The sequence below is a fragment of the Oryzias latipes genome, chromosome 16 (assembly GCF_002234675.1).
Source record: "Oryzias latipes chromosome 16, ASM223467v1".
NCBI classification, from domain to species: domain Eukaryota; kingdom Metazoa; phylum Chordata; class Actinopteri; order Beloniformes; family Adrianichthyidae; genus Oryzias; species Oryzias latipes.
The window spans coordinates 9,869,236-9,893,582 of NC_019874.2; the positions used below are offsets into that span (position 1 = coordinate 9,869,236).

At 45.5% G+C, this 24,347-nt stretch overlaps 2 protein-coding genes across 3 annotated transcripts; both read right to left on the reverse strand.

The window, feature by feature from the left end:
- Window positions 1–49: 49 nt before the first annotated feature.
- On the reverse strand, window positions 50–14,995 carry LOC101173968 (AT-rich interactive domain-containing protein 1A). 2 transcript variants are annotated; one of them, XM_011484958.3, is made up of 20 exons: window positions 13,789–14,994; window positions 11,713–11,931; window positions 11,076–11,633; window positions 10,906–11,001; window positions 9,521–9,761; window positions 8,646–8,735; window positions 8,389–8,559; window positions 7,621–7,933; window positions 7,401–7,546; window positions 7,236–7,321; window positions 6,926–7,135; window positions 6,637–6,841; window positions 6,363–6,516; window positions 6,118–6,287; window positions 5,851–6,022; window positions 4,931–5,056; window positions 4,368–4,458; window positions 3,419–4,259; window positions 3,206–3,336; window positions 50–3,116 (listed from the first exon to the last, which is right to left on the reverse strand). In XM_011484958.3, the coding sequence occupies exons 1-20, from the start codon at window positions 14,695–14,697 to the stop codon at window positions 1,281–1,283; spliced, it is 6,765 nt and encodes a 2,254-aa protein (XP_011483260.1). In that variant the 5' UTR covers window positions 14,698–14,994; the 3' UTR covers window positions 50–1,280. The 2 variants fall into 2 exon arrangements, with proteins under 2 accessions (XP_011483260.1, XP_011483261.1); XM_011484959.3 differs by having other exon boundaries at window positions 1,281–3,116; window positions 6,363–6,498; window positions 13,789–14,995.
- Window positions 14,996–17,449: 2,454 nt separating this feature from the next.
- On the reverse strand, window positions 17,450–22,847 carry gpn2 (GPN-loop GTPase 2). The gene is made up of 5 exons (XM_004077661.4): window positions 22,130–22,847; window positions 21,882–22,038; window positions 21,650–21,810; window positions 17,964–18,094; window positions 17,450–17,774 (listed from the first exon to the last, which is right to left on the reverse strand). Exons 1-5 carry the CDS (start codon window positions 22,547–22,549, stop codon window positions 17,702–17,704), a joined length of 942 nt encoding a protein of 313 aa, XP_004077709.1. The 5' UTR covers window positions 22,550–22,847; the 3' UTR covers window positions 17,450–17,701.
- Between the last annotated feature and the right edge of the window lie 1,500 nt (window positions 22,848–24,347).

The following is a 24,347-nucleotide window of genomic DNA, read 5'->3' on the forward strand; positions in this document are numbered from 1 at the left end:
TATTTCACCTTTTTCAAAACCCCCAAAATGAAACCATCAAACAGCTTACGAAGATTTGATGTACATTTATTCTTACCACGTGGAACATATAGTATAAAGATTTCATACTGAATAAATGATATTCCTTGAGCCAAAAAAAAACAAAAAAAGGAAAAGGGAGAAATGTACATGTCATCTTAGCTACATAGTCTGAAATACAAATATGCAGAATCCATGAGTGGAGAAAATTTGTCAAGTGTGTACTTCATCTCGCTTTTTTTTCTTTGTATACCAGGAAACGGGTTAGAGCTGTGTCTGCCGTGACTACAGAGCTGTGGAGAGACCAGAGGAGTGGGTCCAACTGGTGGGGAGTGGAAGTCAAACTCACATCAACCACCAACCCCACACCCAGAAGTGTGAGAACATGACACAGACAAGAGACGCACAGAAAGGAAGGATAATGTACAGCATTATATATACACCACAGCAAAGCTGTATTTGAAGTTAAAACCAATCCTAAGAGGTGATTTTCTTTTCATAATGGGGAGGGGGCAGGTGTTCATACAATCAGGGGATAGGAGGAGGTAAGGGTGTTGTAGGTTCTTGATACTTTGGGGAAGAAAGCCATTTCTGTCCAACACCATACTAAAAATGACCATCCGCTTCTGTGTGAACGATGCGGTACAGAATGCTTACACTCAAGAGCAGTACGGTACAGAAAATGTCCTACAATCTACTGCACACTGCACAGGCCTCCCCGGTGAAGGTGTTTATTGACAGAAAACTGTCGGGCCTACTGGTGAGGCTCCAGCTGTAACAACTAGAAACCAGCGGGCAGCGCTTTTTCCACCCGTCTCACCTCTGAACGTCAAGTTACAGACTCACTGTGCCCTCGAGGGGGCCTAGGGCACGTTGTGTCTCCCAAACTCACTGTAAACGAGACAGCAACTTTGGTTACAGTTTTTGTTTTTCAGCTATTTATTTATCTTTATTAAAAGGTAACGCACACCCCCGACCAACCGACCGTGGTGCTGTCATCCGTCTTCCTGTGGCCGTCCACGTGTCACTTTGCCAGCATCTCTCTGGTCCGCTCGACAGCACAGCTCTTTGATTAGGCAGGCCTGTTGGGGCTGGGGGGGGGACGACAGGATTTTCTGAAAAGTTCTCATAAATTAAAGAAAGTCTTGTGAACTCTCAGTGTCCTTTTACCACATGTAGGCCAAGTTTGTCAGGGAGGGAGGAGGGGTTGGCGCCCAAACCCCCACCACCATTAAAAGCGGAGCCATGGCTCCCTACAGCTGTCATGACTGGCCGATCAAAAAGAGTACATCACAGATAACATGAGAAACCAGTGAGTTCATGAGGGGGGACACGGAAAGGTCAAGGAGTCTGGACTCGTGTAGTGTGAACTCCGAGTGGTTCTCCTCCACTTTCGCTAAGGCGTGCAGCGCCCGGGCGGCTCGCCGCATCATGTCCGGGCTCGTGGGCTCAAAGTGCATCCCCTGCAGGTGCAGCAGAGAGCTCTGGCTGTGCTGGAGCTGCGTGGCAGCCAGACTGTCCTCCAGGAAGCCCAGGAGGTTGCCCACACTGCCTTTCTGCACGGCGACCGCTCGTGCTGCCAGTGTGTCACCCTGGGCCAGATTGGCCAACAGGACCACGGCCATCTCCCTGCAGACCGCGACCTTCCTGTCTCCGATTAACCGCACCAAGTTCCCGAATAGCTTTTCCAACCGGCTAAATGGCGGAGTGGCCAAGATAAGGTCCACGTTGTTATCCTGGATGCTGAGTTTGCTTAGGGTCTCCAAGACCAGTCTCTGAGGAGACAAAGCACTGTGGGGGCCCAGGGTGGGGAAGGGGTCCTGGGCCTCCGCCGACGGGCACACTGCCCAGTGGAGAAGACCATCCAGCAGGGGCAAGCAGATGCTTTCGGGGTAAATGGAGAGATCAAGCTGACCTGAAATGTTTGCCAGGGTGACCAACGTGTTCTCCCTCAGGAGCTCTAAACAGTCCCACCACCACTCATCCCTCTGGCCCACGCCCTCATCTGAATCCTCATCCTTCTCATAGGTGAGCGGGGCCTGTTTGCGCTCCGGGTGCCGATGGTGAAGCAGGATGAGGCGTCCAAGAATCAGCAGCAAGCCCGGGTGTTTGGACATCTCGTGGTCGTTTCCCGGTACGAAGGAGAGGCTGCGGACGATGTTGGAGACACAGATGCAGCGGCGGGCTAAGGAATCCTGCCAGTCGGCCAGCGCGATGAGCGGCCCCTCGTCTTTACTGCGAGGCTCGTCCTCCAGGATTGTGACGGTCTGCTTTGACCGCTGGGTTAAAATACTTTCAGGGGGCAGAATAGGTCTGTGGTTTTCCTGCTGACTCCTCACACATTTCTGAACAGCGTCTTCTTTTGGATCCATTTTACTGTTCTCCTCACTGCTCTCCGACTTCTCCAAAACCGTTGAATTCTCCGACAAAGACGTAGGTTTCTCACTTTCTTCCTCCTCTTCCTCCTGCTTCCTGTCGTCCTCTTCGGCGGGCAAACCGTTTTCCCGTATCTCCTCCTCCAATAACCGCCGCTTCAGTAAAACCTGGGGTACGGGAAAACGCTGACATGGTTCCAGGAACTGCTTGCAAGGCTCAAAGTGAGTCTGGATGTGTTCTGTTGAGTCTCCTCCTCCGGCGCTCCAGTGAAGTAAGCCGCTGTCAAACTCCTGGACTTTGCAGTGGGAATTGGACTGAGCCGCTACAAACGGGTCTTTTCTTCGTACCACCTTTAGAGGAAACTTATCAAACTTGCTGGACTGCTTGGGTCTCTCGTTAGCTGATAAAGACTGCAGAAAACTTTTGCTCTTCTCCTGATCTTCTGGCTTGTCTTCCAGAGAGCAGAGCTTTTGATCTTCTTTAACTTGAGCGGGTCGGTCCATTTCTGTCTCCTCCTCCTCCTCCTCCTCTTCCCCCTCATGTTCCATGTGCTCCCCCTGGAGTTCCTCCTTTTCAGCGTTGTCCAAGTCTTGTTTTAAGGCATCGGGATCGAGCAGTGTCCTTTGGCCGGGCTCTCCAACTTCGTATTCCCGCAAAATGCCAAAGATCTCAATGAGGCAGCGTCTGTAATACTCGACCACCAACTCCAACAGGCCAGGCAACTGGAGGAGGAACATTTGGACAAATGTTACAAACCAAGTCCACGGGATTTGTGGCAATACAGCAAATAAAGACAGAAACAAAGTCTCACCGTGTTCAGATCAAAGGTGGAAATGCTGTTGTCGTCGTACAGGAGAATGTTGATGGTATCTAATGCCCACGTACTTTCAGCCAGTAAGCCAGACTTTAAGGACATCATGACTCTCCAGGCCTCTGGGGTTCCTGAAGGGGGAAAACAAATCGCTCACTTCTAGAAACCTAAAATCTGCAGCCTCACATGAACGTTAGTTGCATTGGATCTTACCGATTTCCTTCATGGTGAGTCTCCGTCGAGGTTTCAGGACAGGATGTGAAGCCTCAACAGAGCCGGGCGGGAAAGGCATGTCCCGTCTTATAAGAGGCGACTGCACTGCAGGGGGTACTATGTGGGATGCAGGCACCGGGGGGCCGGCCTTGTGCATCTTCATCCCTCCGTGCATGTAGGGAGATTTGCTGGGTGACGTTCGGTTCTCGATGGGGCGCGGCATGGAGGCTGAGCTAGACACCTGTGGAATGTGGTTTTGCACTCCCTGAGGGGGTTGATAGTTGGACTGCATCGACCGTGGCATGGCCTGCCCCGGCCCGGCCGGACCGTAGGGTGGCTGACGAGGGCCCATCTGACCGCCCCACTGTCCATCATTATTCATCCGCTGCTCTGTGGGCATCATGTCCTCGGAGCGGTTCATGCTAGGGTAACCGGGTCCCTGTGGTGGGCCCCCAGGACCACCCTGTCGGTTGGGGTAGTTCTGATAATTGAGATCTCGAGGTCCCTGCCACATGCCACCCTGAGGACCTTCCGGGCCTGACGGCATAATCTGGGGCGGCATGTTGGACTGAGAGTTGGGTCCAGGAGCTCCCTGCATCCGGTCCCGGCCGAAAGGAAACGGAAATTGATTACCGGGGGGAGGTGGCCGGCGGTCGGGGCCGGGATAGGGGCTGCTGCCCCCGTACTGATTGTAAGACTCCTGCTGTCCTGAAGGGGGTGCCGGGGCGCCTCCTTGCTGCTGTTGCTGCGCTGCTTGCTGTCCTCCAGGGAAGGGCCCGCTGTAATCTGCCTCATGACGTTTCGATGGGGGATAACCTCCCTCCACAGGACGCTTATAGCCCTGCAGATGAAATGCAGAGGCATTACGGACCGACTCCACACTAAACCAATATAATCTACACTTTATAACAAATCCAGTCAGATGTACTGCAGACAATAAATCATTTACCTGTTGTGGGTACATTCCAGGCTGCTGGTTTGGGTAGGAGCCGGTAGAGGACGTTCCCTGTCCTGGATACTGATTACCATAGGAATCATGCCTGCAGGAATGAGGCATGGTCAGCCTGGGTATTCAAGTGTTACACACCTCCCACTCAGTTAAAAGCAAGCTCCATTAACTTGAAGCCAAAATTTTAAAAGAAAAGCTCTGGTTTGACATTGTAAAAAATTGCTCAAACTAAATCCCCATTTAAAAAAAAAAATCACAACCATTTCTTAGAATGCACATCACACATTAAGAAAAAACACAAAAGTTGTAAACAAATGTTTAGCTCTTTCTGTTTGCTTTTTTTTTAATTATTAACACAAGCCTCAGGCTAAAATAATAGCTTACAGCACATGGAGATATAATACAAGCTGGAAACATTTATTCAAATTTAAGCAACAAACTCGAGTTTCATTGATTTTTCCCGTATTATATTATTAGTCAGTAACAGTGTTTAAACCACAGAAGAATTCCTGTCCACTGACAACTGTTTTTAACACTGCCAATCATGTGTAGTGAGAACCGACCGTGGCTGCTGTGCCGGGAAGCGATTTGGCGAATACATCCCCGTATCGGCGTTGGCAGGCATCATTGGGTTTGGCTGAGGGGCTCCGGGTCCCATGTTTCCCTCGGGGCCCAATCCTTGTTCCGATCTGAGGAGAAGCAGGAGGACAATTGTCAGCTGTAGAGATGTTTTTAGTGCCTTTATGTTGTGTTTCTTGAAGAGGAGAAAACAATTCGACAAATCAGAATTTGACCAACTAAACAAATCAATGAATAAAAAGGACTGCCAGGGACCAATCAGCAGTTCCGGAGAGTGGCGGGTAAAGAAACCAGACGCTTTAGCAGCAGGAAAACAGATTGTTTTATGCTACACAGCATTACCAAAGAGCAGTTTTAGGTTTGAAACGTGAACTAGTCTGGATGCTGGTTCCATTTGAAAGCAGAACCTAAGGCTCTATGAGCCGCCTGATCCTGCAGTTCTGGAATCTTCTACATCAAACGTCCAAGTCTAAAGCTAAACTGTGAAGAACGAAACATTTGAATATTCTGCGGAAAAGCTTCTTTACTGGTTTAGGTTAAATGCTGAGCTATGCTGTGGAATACGGACATTTATTCATAATATTCCTCAGTAAACAGAACTTTTAAATCAGTGAACAAGCAACTCCACACTGAAATAGTTTATAGTCGTCTAGCGTAGTCAAACCTGAAATATAATTTTTTGAAGTTAAAATTTAAAACCAGTTTTTCTTTAAATTTGATTATAAATGGTAATTTCTGTGATTCTTTGGCTAGAAAGTAGACTTTTCGGGCAAAAGAAAATCTACATTAAATGTTTATAATCCAGTTTGGCCAAATTGTTCAAATTTAAATGTTTTGTTGTGACAGATCAAATAAAAGGTAAAAAAATAAATAAATGGTTGTCCTTTAGCTGGACACTTCTCACCTCCTATCATATCCTGGTCCATAAGGATACTGCTGCCGGGACCCCATTGGCATGCTGCCCATGTTCCCAGGTGGCCCCCGGTTGAAGGGAGGCTGCTGCTGCGGGGGCTGCTGATGCTGGTCGCCCACTACGCTGTTTGGGCCCTGATTGGCAGGTAGAAACTGCTCTCCGACTGATGACAATTGCAGCAAAATAAAATAAAAGTCAGGATTGGTGGTGAGAGCTGGTTATCCAGAGCCACTCTACAATAACATTTAGTCCCCCCACCTTTCCGCATGTTACTGAAAGGGTCTTTGTTAGGTTCATATGAGCCCATGCGAGCTTGCATATCTGGGGTGTTCATGCCAGACTGATAGGTGGAGTTGGGCATCATGTTCTTCCTAGGGAAGCTGGGGTCGCTCCCATCAGAGAAAGGGTCTTGGAGGTTAACACTGCTCCTAGGAAAGAGAAGGTTATGTGAGTGGAAGCCACAGAGATGATCTGCATTCAGCTCCAGTCACAAAGATTTTAACCTTGATCCCGGAGGTATGGAGCTCATCTGGGCAAGTGGGGTGGAGGCCGGTGTGGGAGGTTTCAGATCTCCCCCTTCAGCCATGGAGCTGCTGGTAGACTGTGGAGTCTGAGGGCCCTGAAGGGAGCCTGATCCAGCTGTGGAGCAGAGGGACGCTTCAGTTTGAAACAGGAGAGGAGCAGACAGATATGGTGCAAAACTTTAATAACAAGGAGGCAAACCAGGAATTGAGTTTACATATAAGGGCCACTGAGATGAGCAAAAAGACTCTAAACCTGGAGACGGGGGCTGGACCTTCGCAGCTTGACTCTTTTTGGTGTCTGTAAAGATCTCAGGAGGAGGGTCTTCACCACGCTCGATCTTGCACTCAAAGGCATAAAGACACTGTATGTACTGTTTTTTCAAGGAGCTGGCAGCACTGCTGGATGTTCCCACGTTTAACGAAGTGGCCAGATCTCGCCATTTCTTACTCTTATTCACCTACAAAGTACAAACAGAGACGACATCAGAAATCGACTGACAGCAGAGGCCCAAACGTTTGGAGGAAGTTACAGCTACACTGACCTGCGTCATTCCGCCAATCTCTTTAACAGACATGTACAGCCGATAAAGATCGAGGGGTTTGCGTCCTACGGCGGGCAGGTTACTCATGCCCATTACTTTTTCTTCAACAAAAGCCAAATAGCGGTCGACCCACATCTTTCTGTCCGGCTCTGGTCCCAGTTCATATAAGCGGGTTATGTTTTCACTAGTTGTCGTGGAGGAGTTGGACTTCTGTTAAGTGACAGAGGAAAGAACGTTTAAAATATAGTCTCAAAAAGTACAACTGGAGGTGGAGGGAGAAGCATTTTAATTAATTTTCCTTAAGTCTTACCTTTGACTTGGAGTCTGGTTTGGGGGTCCCAGTCCCGTCCACTTTATTGTTCATCTTATTATTCATTTCTGGACTGGCAGCCATCCCTGATCAAAAGAGTTGCTTTCAAGTTCCCATAGTGATGAAAACAAAACACTGCACCAAGTTTCCTGGAGTTAAACTTACCACTAGCATTATTGACCATGTTAGGCCCCATAGGATAAGGAGACCCACCAGGAGTGTTCAGCATTCCAGGCATGTTGTTCATTTGTGGGGCATAGGGTGGACCGGAGCCCATCATGCCTTGACTCATGTTGGGATAACTGGGCATCCTGAAACCAGGGAAGTGCTTAAACGGCTGAGCAGAAGTGGTGTATCCTCCATTAGATCTGATGGTGGGACTTACCGGTTGTGCATGGAGTTGGTGGCAGGGTGCGGCATGGGTGTTGGATCCTGGGGCTTCCTGTTGATTACTGGGGGAGGGCACATTCCTGAGCCTACCTGCGGTGGCATGTTGCCATGGTTATGAGGCATATTTGGACCCATGCCAGGACCCACATTGGGGCCATAAGGACGTGCTCCCATCTGGTTCGACGTCATCCTTCCTGGGGGGATGCCGGCATACTGCGGCCCTCCACCCTGACCTGCCATGGGGTTGATGGAGCCCATACCTGGGTAGTTGGCATTAGGCATGTTTCCATACACAGGGCGCGGATATCCTACAGACGACAACAAAGCGATCCTTCAGCGAGTTATGAAAGAACCAATAAAAAGAATTCTGGGCTGTGAGATGATTTCAGTTCCTGCTTAGAACTTTTAAAAGCAGAAATATCTTCCACCAAACAGACTTTTCTGGAGTCTTTGCAGGCAGACTGAGCAACAAGCCTTTGTCACAGTTTCAGCTCTACTGACAGGAGGCTCTGCTACGTCAGCTGACTCTCTGCTCCACAACTATAAATAGCTGCAACAGAATCACAGAGAGGAACCAGCGATATTATGGCGATTGGATGAAGCAGGTAGATGGGATCCATAGTTTAACCCAACAGGAAAAGTAGGATTGCAAAAATATATTGAATATTGAAGTTCAGAAAGCACACGGTATAAGAGTATTTGGAGTGGAAAAAAATCCATTTCTTGCGCTGAAGTTGAACAAAGATCACTTATAAGTACAAACCTTGGGGCCCATACTGTCCTCCCTGTTGACCATAGCCCCCCATTGAGTTATTCTGCTGATATGGAGCCATCCCAGGATGCATCTGTCCTCCAGAGGACTGGCGAGGTGACAGTGCAGAGGTGGATTGGGGGGAACCGTAAGGGGGCATCTGAGGGTTTCTCTGCATGAATCCTGAAATAAATTAACGGGGGAGACGGGGCTTACTTAGTGTTACATGCTAAGACTTGGCAGTTTAGCTCATCAGGATAGAAACACACCTCTGTCTTGGGCCATGGGGGACTGGCTCATGCCGGGGTGCAGGTTCCCATCCGACTGCACGCTTGATGGTCTGGGAGGCATCTGGGGTCCTAAAGGACGATGCAGATAAAATGGTTTTAGCTCAGAAATTAATAGGAATCATAGATTCCCCCCCCCCCCCCCCCCTATTTTACACTTTATACAATTTTATGTGCAAGTCTAATTATCGTAAGTTTGACATGTCTTTGAACGAATGTATGGGTGCTTATTGTCTTGTTTGTGCATTATTCTGTGATTGCTTGAAATAAACCATTTCAAATCAAATAAAATGAAAAAAATGTGCGAGAACATTTTAAAAAGACTTTTGTGCATCAAACAAAACGTTTGCAAAGAAAAAAAAATCATCTTTAACTAAGTGGAAAATAGACCCTTGTCTCTTAACTTCAAGGAAAGAAACGTGGCACTTTCTGAAGATGTCAATCAAAGTCTAGCAAACATCACACCTTGTCATCAATCATCCATTTTAAGGTCCGTGTCGTCTCTGCTTTTGGTAGATACTGAAGTTCACAATTTTTACATTTCATGACATGCTCTTAATGTTTGTGATACTGTTTTGGTGCTTTCTTTAGCATCGTGATCTCTAGTCAAACGTGTTCCACTTTAACCTCAACTCAAAACATTTCACAACAAACCACCTTCACAAATACAAGCCTGTGAGCAAAAAACAGACCCATTGCAGTGATAAGACATCCAGCTTTGATGACTGAGAGGGAAAATATATCCTAGTTATTCCAATAATTAACTTTTGAGAATTGGAACAGAAATACATTTAAAACAAACACAAGACCTCACTTCAGTGGTTTGACTGCCTTTGACTGGTGAGGTATGGGCTCACCTGGCATGTTGGCGGGCGACAGCGGCCCTGTGCGCGGCGTGCTAGAGCTAGCGGGGGAGCCAGCCGGAGAAGGCGAGGGCCCCCGAATCCCTGGCATGTGGGGAGACGTATGGGGCGAAAAAGGCGACTGGGCGGGGTTGCTTTGCTCGCCCTGACTGCTCGACACACCGGATGTACTCATGCCAGGACTCAGAGCACCCTCTGTACCTGTTGGCAGGTCGTCAATGGACCCCGCCAGATCCTAAAAAAACAACAACAAGCAGAGTTCAACTCCAAACAGACCGAAGAGAACATCCACCTGTGATTTCTGATTGATAAGATTACTATAGCAGGAGCATGCAACTCCCCAGTGGAAGAAAAGATTTAAATACTAGATATGAGTGTGTGCACTCCCACTACAGCGTTGGTTCTGTGTTTTTTCAGATAAGTAAATGGAGTTGTGATTGCTATGGTTCAAAAGTTGCATCCGACATGTAAACCGAAGTATTTGGATGTAGACTCGGCTCAGATGAGAACTTTTTCAAATCAGGTTTCTAATCCGGACAAAAACAATGAACTTGAGTGTTTAATTTAGGATTAGCTCAGATTTAGGATCACTTTTCACAGGCAGACCTGTGAAGTGTAAAATCGTTCAGTCTAGCGTTTGTTTCTGTGATGTAATCCCTGCACGCTCAGACTGCAGGTCAAAGTTTGATGATTCTAGGTCAGTGTGCATTTCAAAACTCTGTGCTAGTGTTCTGTTATGGCAGACAGAGACCATAAAGAACAAGTGCCAAGGAATATTACTGGTTGGGTTTTGCTATTTACAGCACAGACATTACATAAGTTAGATATTGACAAACGACATCAACAAAAAGGGGAGGGGGAAAAAATCTAATTTGATGTTAATTTCAGTGGAACAAATAGGGTTTCGTTTCATAATACTATGGTTTTATAAAACTATGAGATTTACAGATGGATAAAGTGATAATCTGTGATTGAGTCTAGTTACATTAATTTTTTCATATCAATGTCAATAAATACCAATAAACAATGGAAACAAACAATATATATATATATATATATATATATATATATATATATATATATATATATATATATATATATATATATATATATATATATATATAGAGGAATGTTTTTAAACAACTGCAAATAAGTAAGATTTTGCTAACAAATAAAATGGAAACATTGTTTTTTTTTCTTTGTCTATATTGGTACATTATATGAGAGAATACCGTTTAAATAAAGTGAAAACTATGGTCCAGTTGCATAAAATAGACATAACTTTATATAAAAATATAATCCTCAAACACAGCTTTGTTTTGGGTGGTAATGTATTCAAAATGGCTTTTCAAAATAAGAGCTTTTGTGGTGTTACTGACTGGGAGGCTGGAAGGTCGGCCTTGACTGTCCTCCTGGCCAGACTTGGGCTGCGTGGATGGAGGGGCGCTGGACTGAAAGGAATCCTGCGATACATCCTGACAAACACAAACAGGCATAGAATTTAGTAATTGGCCAAAACTATTATGTAAAGCAAAATGCTGAAAGGTACCTGCTGTTGAGAAGGAGGGAAGCGTTGATAAGGTGACTGCTGTGCTTGCTGCTGTTGAGTGTTCTGTGGGTAAGCTGCAGGCTGGCCCTGTGGATGAGACTGTGACTGCTGCTGCTGAGAGGTTTGCTGGGGCCCTGGAGTAGATCCTGGATAGTTCGACTGGGCTTGCAATCCAGGGGTACCCTTGGAACTTGGCTGGGGTGTCTGGCTGGGTGGCCCTTGTTGCTGGGCATAAGGAGACTGGCTAGACTGTGGTGCCGATCCTTGAGAATACGGTGGCTGAGACTGTGGGAGCCCTTGGGATTGGCCTGGCCCCTGGGACTGTTGGGGCATATGTGGTTGTTGATAGGGAGATCCTCCTTGACTGTGTGGAACAGAAGTTGGCGGAGGATGGGCCTGTCCTGTGTATGGTGACTGCCCACCGGGTTGTCCGGGTGTTGGCTGGGTGTACGGTGTTTGTTGCTGACTTGGGTGAGAAGTTTGGCCTGGCTGACTGTAGTATGGTGCCTGGCCCTGAGAGCCATATCCTCCAGGTCCCTGCTGTCCATAGGAACCCATCTAAAGATAAAACACAAAGCTTCAGAGACACTGTAGAAAGCGGCATCATTAAAGAACATTAATAACCAAGAGCATATACCTGTGGACCGTAGGGCATGGCACCCATGCCACCTGTGGTGCGCCCTTGCATCCCAACTGGGTATCGCTGGGGACCTGGTGGCCCATAGCCTTGACCAGAATACCCCGGCCCAGGCTGAGTACCTGTAGGGTGAGCCTGCTGTGACTGTTGACTGTACGGACTGCCAGCTCCATATGGAGGACCTCTCATTTTTCCCATTGGATCAATGGAACCAGGTGGCTAGAGATTAAAAAACACCAATTCAGTAAGCACCATACATCAAAAAGATTCTGACTGTTGAACAAGCAACATGTATTCATTTATCACATTACAGCCAACAGACACCTTAAAATTAAGTACCATGCGATAATTTCAGAATGGAAGCAAACATCCACTTGTTCCCCGCCCTACTTCCCACAGTTACTACCCTGATTTTTTTTATCTCACTTTGCCATAGTTCGGAAGTCAGAGCTATTTATATCTACTTTCAAATGAAGGGCACTCTGCCCAATCCTAAACATATCCCAGCTGTGCTCCTGTTTTGAGCCAGATCCAATAAACTTTTTTTCCCCTTCCTCCCTCAGAGAAAGCAGTTTCGCTTTGTGACACCAGAAAATGGGGAAGTTTAAAGACAAGCAGAGAGAGAGACTGAGCCTTTTTTTTTTTTAACATTTATGGTGAGCACAAACCAACCATGCAAACACAAATGGTATTGGACGTGCCATGTTTAACATGATAAAGATCCAAGATAATGGGGAATAAATAAAAGCAGCACATGGCTAATCTGCATAAGACGAAGAGGAAACTCCTCTGGTGGATGAGAGATGCTGGACTGCACTCTGATTGGCCTCAAGGGGGGTTGGGGATTTTTTTTTTTTTTTTGCAGTGGTTGTGCCAAACTTGCATGGCATGCAAGACGAAGCAGCAACACAAACATATTGTAGAAGGGAAATGAGAATTGGGAAGAAATGTCTAGAATACACATAATAGGGGGGGGGGGGTATATAAAGATGAAAGAAAACAGAATTATAATTCTAAAAAATATAATTGATTTCATATAAAAAAATACAGAAAAGTGGCACAAACTAGTAGGCAGCAACACATCTGGGAATTGCGATGTAAAAAAAGAGGAGTTAAAAAGGGGAAGTGTAGCAGTAATACCTCCGATGACCTGTGGTGAGCCAATGCTCTTATCAGCAACTGTTGCCTTGCATCACATGTAATTATAAATGGCCATGAGCAGCGGATGAGTAACCAATCAGGTTTGAGCTAGCATGTCAACCCAAGACCAACTATCTCCTGGCTTTGACAGCAGGATTTTACCTCCACAATTCAAATCACACTGCAAACTTCCATCTGCGGGCTGCGCTCGGTCACTCGCAAGGCAGGGCTGACTGTTTACAACAAGCACGCCGCGAGAGCCCTACCGCCTCTCGGCGAAGGGAAACGGGTTATCAATACACGACAACATTTATTATTTTTGACGATGGGGGGGGGTCCTCTTGTCACCGTTTGAGGGGGGTAAATAGACATTTTAAAACACGAGCCGTTAAGTACACTTGAAGGTCGCAGTCAGCACGCGACGCATTCTTTCCGTTGCTAGCGCGAAACTGCTGTTCATCGCTTATTAAGTATAAAACATTTGCCTATGCGAAACAACACGATATGACTTTGTCAAACACGACATTTCACGTATTAAAGGTCTGAATTCATAGGAAAAATGCCGTGAATTCAGCGTTTAAAAAGGGAGTAGCAACACTCAGGGACGAGAAAAAAAAAACAAGCCGTTGCAACACACAGTGGCTTTTTTAAACCCGTTTAAAGTCGGGCCTTCTTCGCTCCCTGGACATCTTTTCCACAAACTTCTACCTCAGTCAAGTCCCTCTGTGTTCCTACCGTGTGTTGAGATAAAAACCGAGAAAGCAACACTTTTTTAAGCGGTGTGGTGTACAGGGAGAGAAAAAAAATACACACGAGGCAGCCATTTTAGAGTCTTTGCGAACTAGTATCAGACAATGGCTGGCCTGCTTCGTTGTGAACTAGCTTCGAGAAACAGGGGTGTGCTAAAGCACTCGTTTCGGTACAAAATTCATTTACCTGGTTTCTCGCTAGCGGTTGCCCAGCACTCCCCGGGCTCAAAGGCGACGGGTGAAGGCTTCTTTGTTGCCAAGCCGGATTGCTGCCTCCGTACTGACCGCTACTGCTCATGTCTGCTGGTCCCTTATTAGCTCCTTCTTGGCTACCGTAGTCAGTTGCAGGGTAGTTTGGATATCCTCGCGTTGAACTCGGGGAGGTCAGGAGTTTGTTGAGTGTCGGCGTGGATGTAGGTTGTGGGTTTCCAATATTATATCTCTGATTACTGTAAGATCCGGGCATTACCGTGGGTCCTCCCGGTGTCGGCTGCTGCTTAGCTGGCTGCCCCCCAGCTGTCGGCGCCTGAGCGCTGCGAGGAGAGTTCATGGCGTATCCTTGGCCTGTGTAGGGAGTTCTGTTCGGGAATGGGCTGTAATTGTTGAACTGGTGGTTTGAAAAGCCATGCTCCTGTGAATTGGGTTGATAAGGGTCCATCATGTTGCTCGACTGCACGACCGGACCCGCAGCAGCTGCCATGCCAGGGCTTTGTTGTCCGCCATGTTGATGAAAAGGGGCCCGACCGTAATGCTGACTGTACGCGTAGGAAGGTGGAGGAAATGTGGGGCCGTGGTGATGCACCAGTCCAGGGTGGTTGTTCCCCTCCGGTCCGACGGAGTCATTCTGGTTATTATTGATGGCTCTGGGCGGGTTCCCATTCCCGTTCTTCATCTCCAGCTGCCCTCCTCCCCCAGCATTTCCACCGTCGGCCCCGTCCTGCAGATTCCCACGGCCCGGCGATCCGCTGTCCAACCCCGGCTGCTTTTTATCGGACTGTTTCTCCCCCGTCTCTTCCTTTTGGTCTCGATCCGGCTTTTTGAGTTCAGAAGGCGGGCTAGTGTTAAGAGTGGCGGCGCTGGCGACCTGAGCGGCCATGATATACCCCCCCGCCACCTCTCTCTCCCTCTCTCGGCGAGTCAGTCACAATCAAACGCTAGCATTGAATATAAATAATTCTTCAGAACCGTTCATCCTTGTGTCGATACATTCCCAAGACTCATTCTAGCCGAATCCGGCTGCCATCCTTCGGTTCCGGCTCCACAAACGGGTCAGAGAGGTGATGGAAGATCCATACAATGCGTGAGGAAGCGACAGAAATTGTTGTGGGAGTTGTGTTACTGAGCCCGGGTAGAGGCAGGGAGCTAACCCAACCAGCACGAGGCTCCGCTACATACAGCCATTTTACCGAGACGCGGGGGCGGCCGCAAAACACGGAGCGGAGCTGCGCCTGCGCGGACCGGACCGCTTCCCCCTTTCAGCCTTCAAAACATCATTTTCGAGCTCATTTTTCAACGTAGACTTACACAAATTAGATCCCTAAGTACATATTTTTAGCTAATAATATAATGTTTGATTAAAAAATATCATCATTAGTACAAAAACGTTTCATGAGTAACCATGAAGAAGAAAATGTATAAAAGAATAATTGTTTAAGAATAACTGTTTTGCAAGGCTCTGCAAACAATTTCCTACCAATAGATTCAAAAACCTTTATAAACCCATAAACATTCCCTGCATTAATTCGTTTAGATAGATGGTTTAAAAGATATTGAAAGCAAAATCAAATTAGCTTTTTCCTCACAATTTTGAGCCAAATACCAAACATTGCTGTTGTTGTTTTTTATTTACATTTGCATCTTCATTTTTCAAAATTTGAGACATGGCTCATGATTAAACATTCAGTTTAATATACCCTCTTGGGTTTCACAGCTCTTTGAAACCAATCTATTACTCCTTGGAGACTGTTTAGTTCCATTAATTTCATTTTAGGTGGTCTTTTTTTGAGTCATTTTCGTTCTACTTTGTTTTTTAGGGATCAAACAGTTGTCGTCTGGGTTGCTTTAGATCATCTTTTACATTTGGCCTCAGATTTTCCTTTTTTGTGACCACTCTGTACATCTTTGAGGCCATTTATTGTCACAATCCACATGGTTTAGCTACTTATTTTAAGTGTGCAAAGAGACATATAAGATGACATACTTCCAATAAATAAGAACACACATTAGTTTTCATATTTGTCTGTGTATTTTCTACTTTCAGATTTGCTTTGGTGCACTCTTGCCTATCACAGTTTCATTTGGACAAGGATAGCAACACAGGTTTTTCCAGAACAGAAGGAGGAAGCCTTGCAGCAAGAGACTACCAATGCACATTCCCTCCCCTGCCTGCTCGGCTCGGCTCGGCTCAGCTCTGCTCTACTCTGCTGCCACCCCCTCTCCTCTCTGTATCTCGCTCCACCAGAAACACTGTGTGCTGTGCGTGGGGGGATGGGCGCGCAGGTTCTCCCTCAGCTGAAGTAAACTCGCATTTCCCGTGCATCTTCTGTTTGTCAGAGTGTTTTCGCTTTCCCTCCAAAGTCTCACAGCAATTACAACATTTTCCAGAGTTGTGTGGCCCCCAGCACCTCCTCTAAAGGAGGACAAATAAAGCAGGCGCGTTCCAGCCAGGGGTAGTTGGGTGTGCGCGCTGCATTGGGCAGGGGCGGGATGGTAATGAAAAAGTGCGTGCGCGCGTCTCAGGGACTGCTTGTTTGGTAGAAAAGATCCAAATAAAAACCCAAAATCCTTATTGGTTTCCCCCCCTTATCCAACTGGTTGAAATTCACATTTGGCATGTAAGTGGGACAACACTGCCTTTCGGTTTAACATTCTCACACGACACACAAATAGGCGCGCACGCACTCACACGCGCTCTCTACTCTACTCTGCGCTCCGCTTTACGCACACATCTATCTACCTCTAGGGGGCTGTTAGGAAAGAAAAAAAAAGCAGGAAGTGGCGGTGAGGGGGGCGATACTTGATCACATGTACAAACATAGAAACACAATTTAACATTCTGCCTGACACACCCCCTAATGCACACACAGCTTAGCAGGCAGGAAGCTGCCCGGTGCCCGCATGTCATTAGCAGCCACACCACACAGGGTTAATTTGATTTCCCACAACGGCTTGGGTCCTCAAAGTGGCTTACGAATTTATGTCAGTCCAACTGCAACCCTGCAGAAGTGCAGACATGGAAAAGGCAGCCTGAGAGGGTTTCAGATGGGTTTAATAGGAGACCAAACAACATGGATTGGATTGGTTATAGTGGTTCACACTGAAGCAGAAATACAGCGGAGTTTGAGCTGCATTCATGAAGACAGAAGATCCCAAAGAGCAGACACAGGGCCAGTTGTGCAGAAACACAGATTTAATGTGGCTTCCTCTCCCCGCCTGACTTAATTTTTCTGCTCCGGATGCTGGAAAGAGTCGGAGCAGATTTCTGCGGATCGGTGGGGGAGATCATCTGCACGCGCATGCGCCCTCTGCTGGTCGAGGTGACGCTTCATCTTTGGGAAACAGAAAATGTTCAGATGTTTGTAGAAGAGCAGGCAGCAGCAGGGATTTCGTTCCATCACACAGAGAGGAGAGGAAACATGCAGGTTTCTGTCTCTTTCTTGGAGAAATTCTTCTCACAGTGTGGATGCAGGAGGACAACCAAGAACCATCCAACCACAAAAAAGAAATAAATATTTAATAATGCATTTTGGAAATGTCAGATTAATAAAATAAAGGCAGCATTTCATGATGTAATGTAACTTTTTAAACACAGCATTTCAAAATTTCTCTTAAAAAAGGAAATACTTTCACACCTTTCAAAAGAAAAGCTTTATTTACAAAAGTGTATTTCATAAAACAAAGGACCAAAAAGCTTTTTTATTAGAAGAACTGAATGCTCTCTTCTGTGGTTCATTTGAGGTGATATTTCACAGCAAAGTTAGCTTTCATTTTCTCACTGGCTTCCCTTTTTTTCAATAGCAGTAGTGAAATCCTGGCAGTGAGATGAGAACTTGAATAAGAGTCTTCAAATGTACGGCGGTCCTTCTCTTCTGAGTCTTCATTTACAGCTCCATCATTTCCTCCTCCACGGTCCTTCCACCAGTTTCAACATACCTCTCTTGAACTCCAAGTGTGCTGTGGAATAACACTTAAGGAAATATAGCAACTAATGTGCTTATTATTAAGACATGAATTTGATTATACTTGAAATAATCTAACATTAGAATCTAAAAAAAAGGGCGGTATAAAGTCTGGACTGTTCTTTGAGTTAATGTTGAAACAAATGAGTCACAGTGAGTCAGCGCAGGGATCTGGGAAGGATACAAGTTGAAATGGAAGTCTGCCCCCACCGCAGCTGACATCATAGCCTGTAGATTTCTCTCCTCCAAATCTCCAAAACAGTAGCCGTTGGCCTTGTCCACCGCTCGTAAGACCCGAATCATGCTCTCTTTGTCCTCCAGAAAGAAGGAAGAAAACATCTGATCTGGGGGTTTTCCCTTGGAGACACTCACAAAACTGTTGCAATAGATTGCTGAAACCTTAAAAATATGCAGCTGAGTGTTTTTCTGCTTGTGCTTTCTTCATAATAATAATTATAATAAAATCTGTCCAGGGTGTACCCTGCCTTTGCCCAACAGTGGCCGGGTTAGGCTCTGGTAGCCCTGTGACCCTATAGGGGATAAACAGGTTAAGAAAATGAATGAATTCAAAAGCAACTGAAATTAATGTGGTTTTCAAAACCTCCATCTTTATCACCTGTTTACCTTCCACTGCAGATATGATGGTAAAAATGACCCTCCAGGAGAGGTAGAAATGAGGATTTTGTAGATTTGTGGGTTTGTGTGGTTATCTCACAGAGCCAAACCTTGATAAAACATTAGACCAATGAAGCTGTGTTATCCAGACTTGATTTGAAGGTCACTTCACACTGCAGATACAGTGGGGCAAAAACGGATTCTGTCAGCCACCAACTGTAAAAGGTTCTTCCACTTAAAAAGATGAGAGAGGCCCATCATAGGTAGACCTCAACTATGAGAGACAAAATGAGACAAAAAAATCCAGAAAATCACATTGTCTGATTTTTAAAGAATATATTTGTACATTTTGGTGGAAAATAAGTAACTGGTTAATAACAAAAGTTCAACTCAAAACTTTGTTTTATACCCAAAACATCACGGCTCTAGAGGAGAACTGCATGGAGGAATGGGCCAAAAATACCGTGCTTTAGAGTAGGTATGGTGTTCTTTGGACGAAATGCAGCTTTCTTTCTCCTCCAAACACGAGTAGAGTTCTTACCAAAAAGTTCTATTTTGGTTTCATCTGACCATAGGACATTCTCCCAATCCTCTTCTGGATCATCCAAATGCTCCCTAGCAAACTTTAGATGGTCCTGCACATGTACTGTCTTTAGCAGGGGAAACGTCTGACACTGCAGGGTTTGAGTCCCTGGTGGGGTAGTGTGTTACTGATGGTAGCCTTTGTTACTTTGGTCCCAGCTCTCTGCAGGTCATTCACTAGATCCCCCATGTGGTTCTGGGATGTTTGCTCACCGTTCTTGTGATCATTTTGACCCCATCGGGGTGAGATCTTGCGGGGAACCCCAGATGGAGGGAGATTATCAGTGGTCTTGTTTGTCTTCCATTTCCAAATAATTGCTCCCACAGTTGATTTCTTCACAGCAAGCTGCTTACCTATTGCAGATACTGTTTTCAAAGCCTGGTGCAGGTCAACAATTGTGTTTCTGGTGTCCTTAGACAGCTCTTTGCTCTTTGACATAGTGGAGTTTGGAGTGTGACTGTTTGAGGTTGTGGACAGGTGTCTTATATATACGGTAGGTAACCAGTGGAGGACAGAGGATCATATTACAGAAGAAGTTACAGGTCTGTGAGAACCAGAAATATTGCTTGTTTGTAGGTGATAAAATACTTATTTTTCAAATAAATTCTTTAAAAATCAGACAATGTGATTTTCTGGATTACATTCCTCATTTTGTCTCTCATAGTTGAGGTCTACATATTTTGAAAATGACAGGCCTCTCTCGTCTTTTTAAGTGGAAGAACCTTTTACAGTTGGTGGCTGACAGAATCCGTTTTTGCCCCACTGTATCTTCAGCGTGAAGTGACCTTCAAATCAAGTCATTGGTCTAATGTTTTATCAAGGTTTGGCTCTGTGAGATAACCACACAAACCCACAAATCTACAAAATCCTCATTTCTACCTCTCCTGGAGGGTCATTTCTTCTTATGAAGTCAATGTTGAACATAACAAATTGCTGAGAAAACTGGAAACGCTTCACCATTCACACCCTTTTTGATCAAGAGCCATAACAATATCTGCTGAAAGAAAACAACAGTCCCATCTGAAGTGCTGACACGCAGACTCTGGTCTGTGGACACGCACAGCTTAGAATCATTGTTCATCTATGAGGAATGTGAGGAAACAAATGCCCACACACTTCAGGACTGAGATCCACCTGCAGAAAATGTTCCCCGTTTTCAGGTCCAAAAACTACAATGATAGCCAGACTAACTTTGTTAAGCAAAATAAAATGCAGTAAATGACTCTAGAAATGTGAAAGTTTAACATTAAGGCCGCATTTACACTGCAGGTCTTGATGCTCATATCCGATTTTCCTACTATATCCGATTTTTTTGACGACCCGCTTACATCATCTTTTAAAAGTGACCCGTATCCGATTTTTGCTTTCACACTATACAATGCTGAAACTATCAATCGTAGACGTTTTGAGGACTACGTAGCAGCATTTCTGCCTTCCGCGGACCTCCTTCTGACTTTTGTGACTGCGGTTGTCATGGAGGCAACTCAGCGACGGATGGAGGCGTTGTCTTGGGCGCTGCTGAAGGGATGCGCGGGAGAGGAAAAAGGAGGGCTCCTCAGCTCTCTCTGAATTTTGAATGAGGAAGTGTTTGCAGACGTGCTGTACTAACAGTTTGATCCAAGTGTTGAACCTTTCCTGCGCGATGACTTCTCTTTTTCCGACCGTGGTCAGAAACGCACGGGAGATTTTCTCCAGGGCCGAAGGCGGATTCTACTTCGGGGTTCACTTTCCCGTTCGAAACCCTCAGCCTCCAGAGTGGACACCTTATTTTTGATTTACGGTTCTCTGACAGTCCCCCGCTCCGTGGTCACATCCCCTCTCCTCTCCTAACACACACACACACACCCACACACACCACGCGCGGTCCCCATCATACACGCCCCCACTCCGCAAAAACACAAGCAAAGATATAACCGGCTTCTAGCCTGTTCCAGAGCAACGGTGTCCCGCTTCATTAGTTACCGTTTACGTCCCGACCGGGACCGGACCGGAAATAACAGCGGTTTCCGACTACGGTCTTAAGCCTGAGGCTGAAAGGTAACACGCTGACAGCAACATCAGTGCACAAAAGCACCTTAATAAGTCATGTGATCTCAGTTGGTGATGTCCTGAGTTGACGTCACTGACGTACGACTCGCATTTACTGGGGAATATCCGATTTGTCTGCCTACATGGCACACGCAAATGCACGTATCCGATTCATATCCGATTTATTTCCACATATGAATGAGGCCTGAATCCGATCTGAGAAAATCGGAATCCATGCGCTTTTGTCCTGCTTACACATTCACCGGTCATATCCGATCTGTGCCACATGAGAGGAAAAAATCGGAATTGAGTCACTTGAACCATGCAGTGTAAATGCGGCCTAACTTAACTCAACCTTTAGAAATTCAGAAGAGAAATTCCTTACATCAACTGGAAAAATGAAAATTAAAGCTTTTTCCTGATTAAAGCTTCCCATCAATAAAAAAAAAAAAACATTTGTGTTTTATAAGCTTATAACCAGTTATTGTGTAACACAAACATATTAGAATACCTTAAATGAAAGAAAAATATAATTTTTTAAAACATCCATTTTTAACTTACTCATTTGAAATAATTTGAGAGAAATCACTAAAAGTTGGTAACATTTAGATAAAAACAGTAACATTTACAAACAGCAGCAATACCTGCACATTCAGAGGTACAAAGGAGACCAGGCTGTAATCCTGGATCACCTCTGCCAGCTTTTCATTCAAGCGCTGGAACTTTTTAAAGAACGGGTCAGTGGCCAGGTGATCCAGAAGGTAGGTCAGGTCCATCACTTCCGTGTAGAAGTCCAGGTTGAAGGCTGGACAAACACAAGGATGCGTCAGCGCCGTGGAGAAAACCTTCACACGAGCTAGTAAACGGAACGCATACCCAGTTTGCCGTATTGCTCGATCAGGTCCATCTTTGAGAGCACGTTGACGTGGGGGAGCTCCACGTGCAGCATGGTGGACAGAGAGGTGCACAGAACAGAGATGAACTTAGCTGGGTCAGCGCAGTAGTGGGAGTCCACAATGTGCACTGCTGTCAGCTGAAAGAATAGACACAACAGCATTTAGATCAAGTGTCAGGCTAAAAAGCTGGTTTTCAGTCAGAAATATCTGGATATGGAGACATCTCACCCGGAAGTTCCACTTTCCCAGCTGGGAGAATATGTTCTTGACTGAACTCTGGTGAGTGTAAAGCTCCACCTGTCCAGGACAGTCAAACAGGAAGTAACAGTCACCGTGCCGCTTCAGCTTGCTCTCCAGCCAGTCCAAATTGGCCTCCAGGTACTGCATGCAGTAGAGAAGGCCACCGTTGGGCCCGAGCTTCAGGCTGTCCATCACTTCATCCAGAGTGATCAGCTCCGAGATGTCCACCGCGCAGGGATACGGCATCTCCTCGTTAGCGGGGTCCATGTTCACCACCACCACCTTGCGTCCCATGGTGCTCAAGAACTCGCGCATTCCTTGGCAGTATGTGGTTTTCCCTGAGCCGGGAGGTCCGATGACCACCTGGCCAAAACGCAGAGACGGTTTTGCCTCCGCGGTTGTGCTCATGGTTTCAGGAAGCGGCCGAAAATGTCGAGACGAAAACAACAAGCGATGCAGTTGTTGTTGTTGTCACCAGTTCAGTTCAGTTAGCCGGCAGGTTACATTTACGAAGTTTCAAAACACTCCGCAAAGTCCTTATATAACATTTTAAAAAGGGATTAAGTCCTTACATTTAGGTTCTTTTACAATAAAAACGTAAATATTGGCATAAAATTGTCATGAATCAACTTAAATTAGCATGTGTACAACAGCTGCTAACAAGAACGCTAATCGTGCTGAATTATACATCCGGGTTACGTGACGTTACTCAGCTGTCAAAATAAAAGCTTCACTTTGTTTGAAGTATAAATTGTAATACATTTTAATTAATGAAAATGTATACTGTTTTATACGGAAGCCGAAAATGCAGATTGTAAAAAAAATGACAAAAGTGTTTTGGATCGGACTGAGTTGGGCTGTTTGAGTTAATGTCCGGAGTTCAGTGAACGCACCACGCAGAGACGCTCGTCAGCCCTGGGCTCTGTCATTCAACATGCTGTCGGGTTTTTTTTAGGGTGATTAATTGAGGGTCCTGGTGCATGATGAGACGGTACAGGTGTAGGTACCATAACAATTCGGCCTGCACCAACCGTTCGGGGTCCTTCGAGTAGTGCTGGCGTCACATTGTGTGATTGGCTGTCTGTTGGTCCAACTTAGCAGCTGAACGGGCTGCCGTCCGAACCCTTCTCCAGACCGCACTCTATAACAAAGCATCTTCCCTGCCTGCAAACACAAAGCTAAAGCTGCTCTGCTTAGAGATACAGTTCTCTCGTGTGGAGCAGCAGGTTCCTTTTAACAGTCACAGATCTTTTTACAAATTGGGTTGTGGCAAAATATCTCCATAAACATTACAAAGAATAATGTCAGACAAAGCTTGTGAGGTAAAATAACTTTATATTACAAAAGGAAACGTGAAATGAAAATAAGAGAGCCCGATCAGATCTGTACGCTATGTAGTTTGTCCAAGTGGGGCTACCGTAGTGTGACATCATCCTAAATCGAAAGGACCCCGAACGGGTATTGCAGGCCGAATAGTCATGGTACCTACACCTGTACCGTCTCATGCTTAAGGCATCTGAGGAGCGTAGATCCACCAATACATGAAAGATAAAAAGAAAAAAACAGAAAAGAAATGAAAAACTTTTGGGGTGGGGGTCGTGCCGCCTTTGTCGTTAACCACAAAATGAAGACAGAAACAGGTCAATTCTCGGCGTCTCAGTGCGGGAGAGGGAGGGGGCGACACTACAGTTTATTCTTCACTATCTCGTTATCACAAAAAAACAAATTTCGTTTTTTCAAAAACGGTAAAAACAAATAAGTAAATAACTAAAAGTAGGGCAGGCCGTTTTCGGCTTCCGTAGTTTTATTTTGATAATTAAAATAAAATTATTTATTTTAGCTACATTATAACAGGATTTTTTTTAGATAAAGGAAAGCTATGGTTTTTGTTTTAAAAGCAATAGCTACATATTTAACAAAAACTTGTCAAAATAATCTAAAATATTTGGATTGCGGGCTTAAAGCCTTAAAGCTAAAAAGATGAGAAGTGGAATTCAAAAATTCCTTTCGACATTTAAAATCTCATATAATATAGAAACACATTTTTGTCCCTATCTTCTTTAAAAATTGCATACTTTTTTTCAAAAGAACTAAAAAGCCAAATGAATAACAAATTAATAAACCATAATGTTTTGACTGGATTCTGTTTCTTTGTATTTATCTATGCTGTTGAAGCATTAAAATAGTCACTTTGTCATAAGGAATA

What these genes read in the sequence shown, in the direction of transcription:
- LOC101173968 (XM_011484958.3), bottom strand. Translation starts at nt 14,697, where the DNA reads ATGGCCGCTCAGGTCGCCAGCGCCGCCACTCTTAACACTAGCCCGCCT. An exon ending in AGATTGGCGGAATGACGCAG is followed by an intron (nt 6,842 to 6,925) that starts GTCAGTGTAGCT and finishes TGTACTTTGTAG; the next exon opens with GTGAATAAGAGTAAGAAATG. An exon ending in TTCCCGGCACAGCAGCCACG is followed by an intron (nt 4,459 to 4,930) that starts GTCGGTTCTCAC and finishes TCATTCCTGCAG; the next exon opens with GCATGATTCCTATGGTAATC.
- gpn2 (XM_004077661.4), bottom strand. Translation starts at nt 22,549, where the DNA reads ATGAGCACAACCGCGGAGGCAAAACCGTCTCTGCGTTTTGGCCAGGTG. An exon ending in TGGGAAAGTGGAACTTCCGG is followed by an intron (nt 22,039 to 22,129) that starts GTGAGATGTCTC and finishes CTATTCTTTCAG; the next exon opens with CTGACAGCAGTGCACATTGT. An exon ending in TTGTACCTCTGAATGTGCAG is followed by an intron (nt 18,095 to 21,649) that starts GTATTGCTGCTG and finishes TTCTTTCTGGAG; the next exon opens with GACAAAGAGAGCATGATTCG.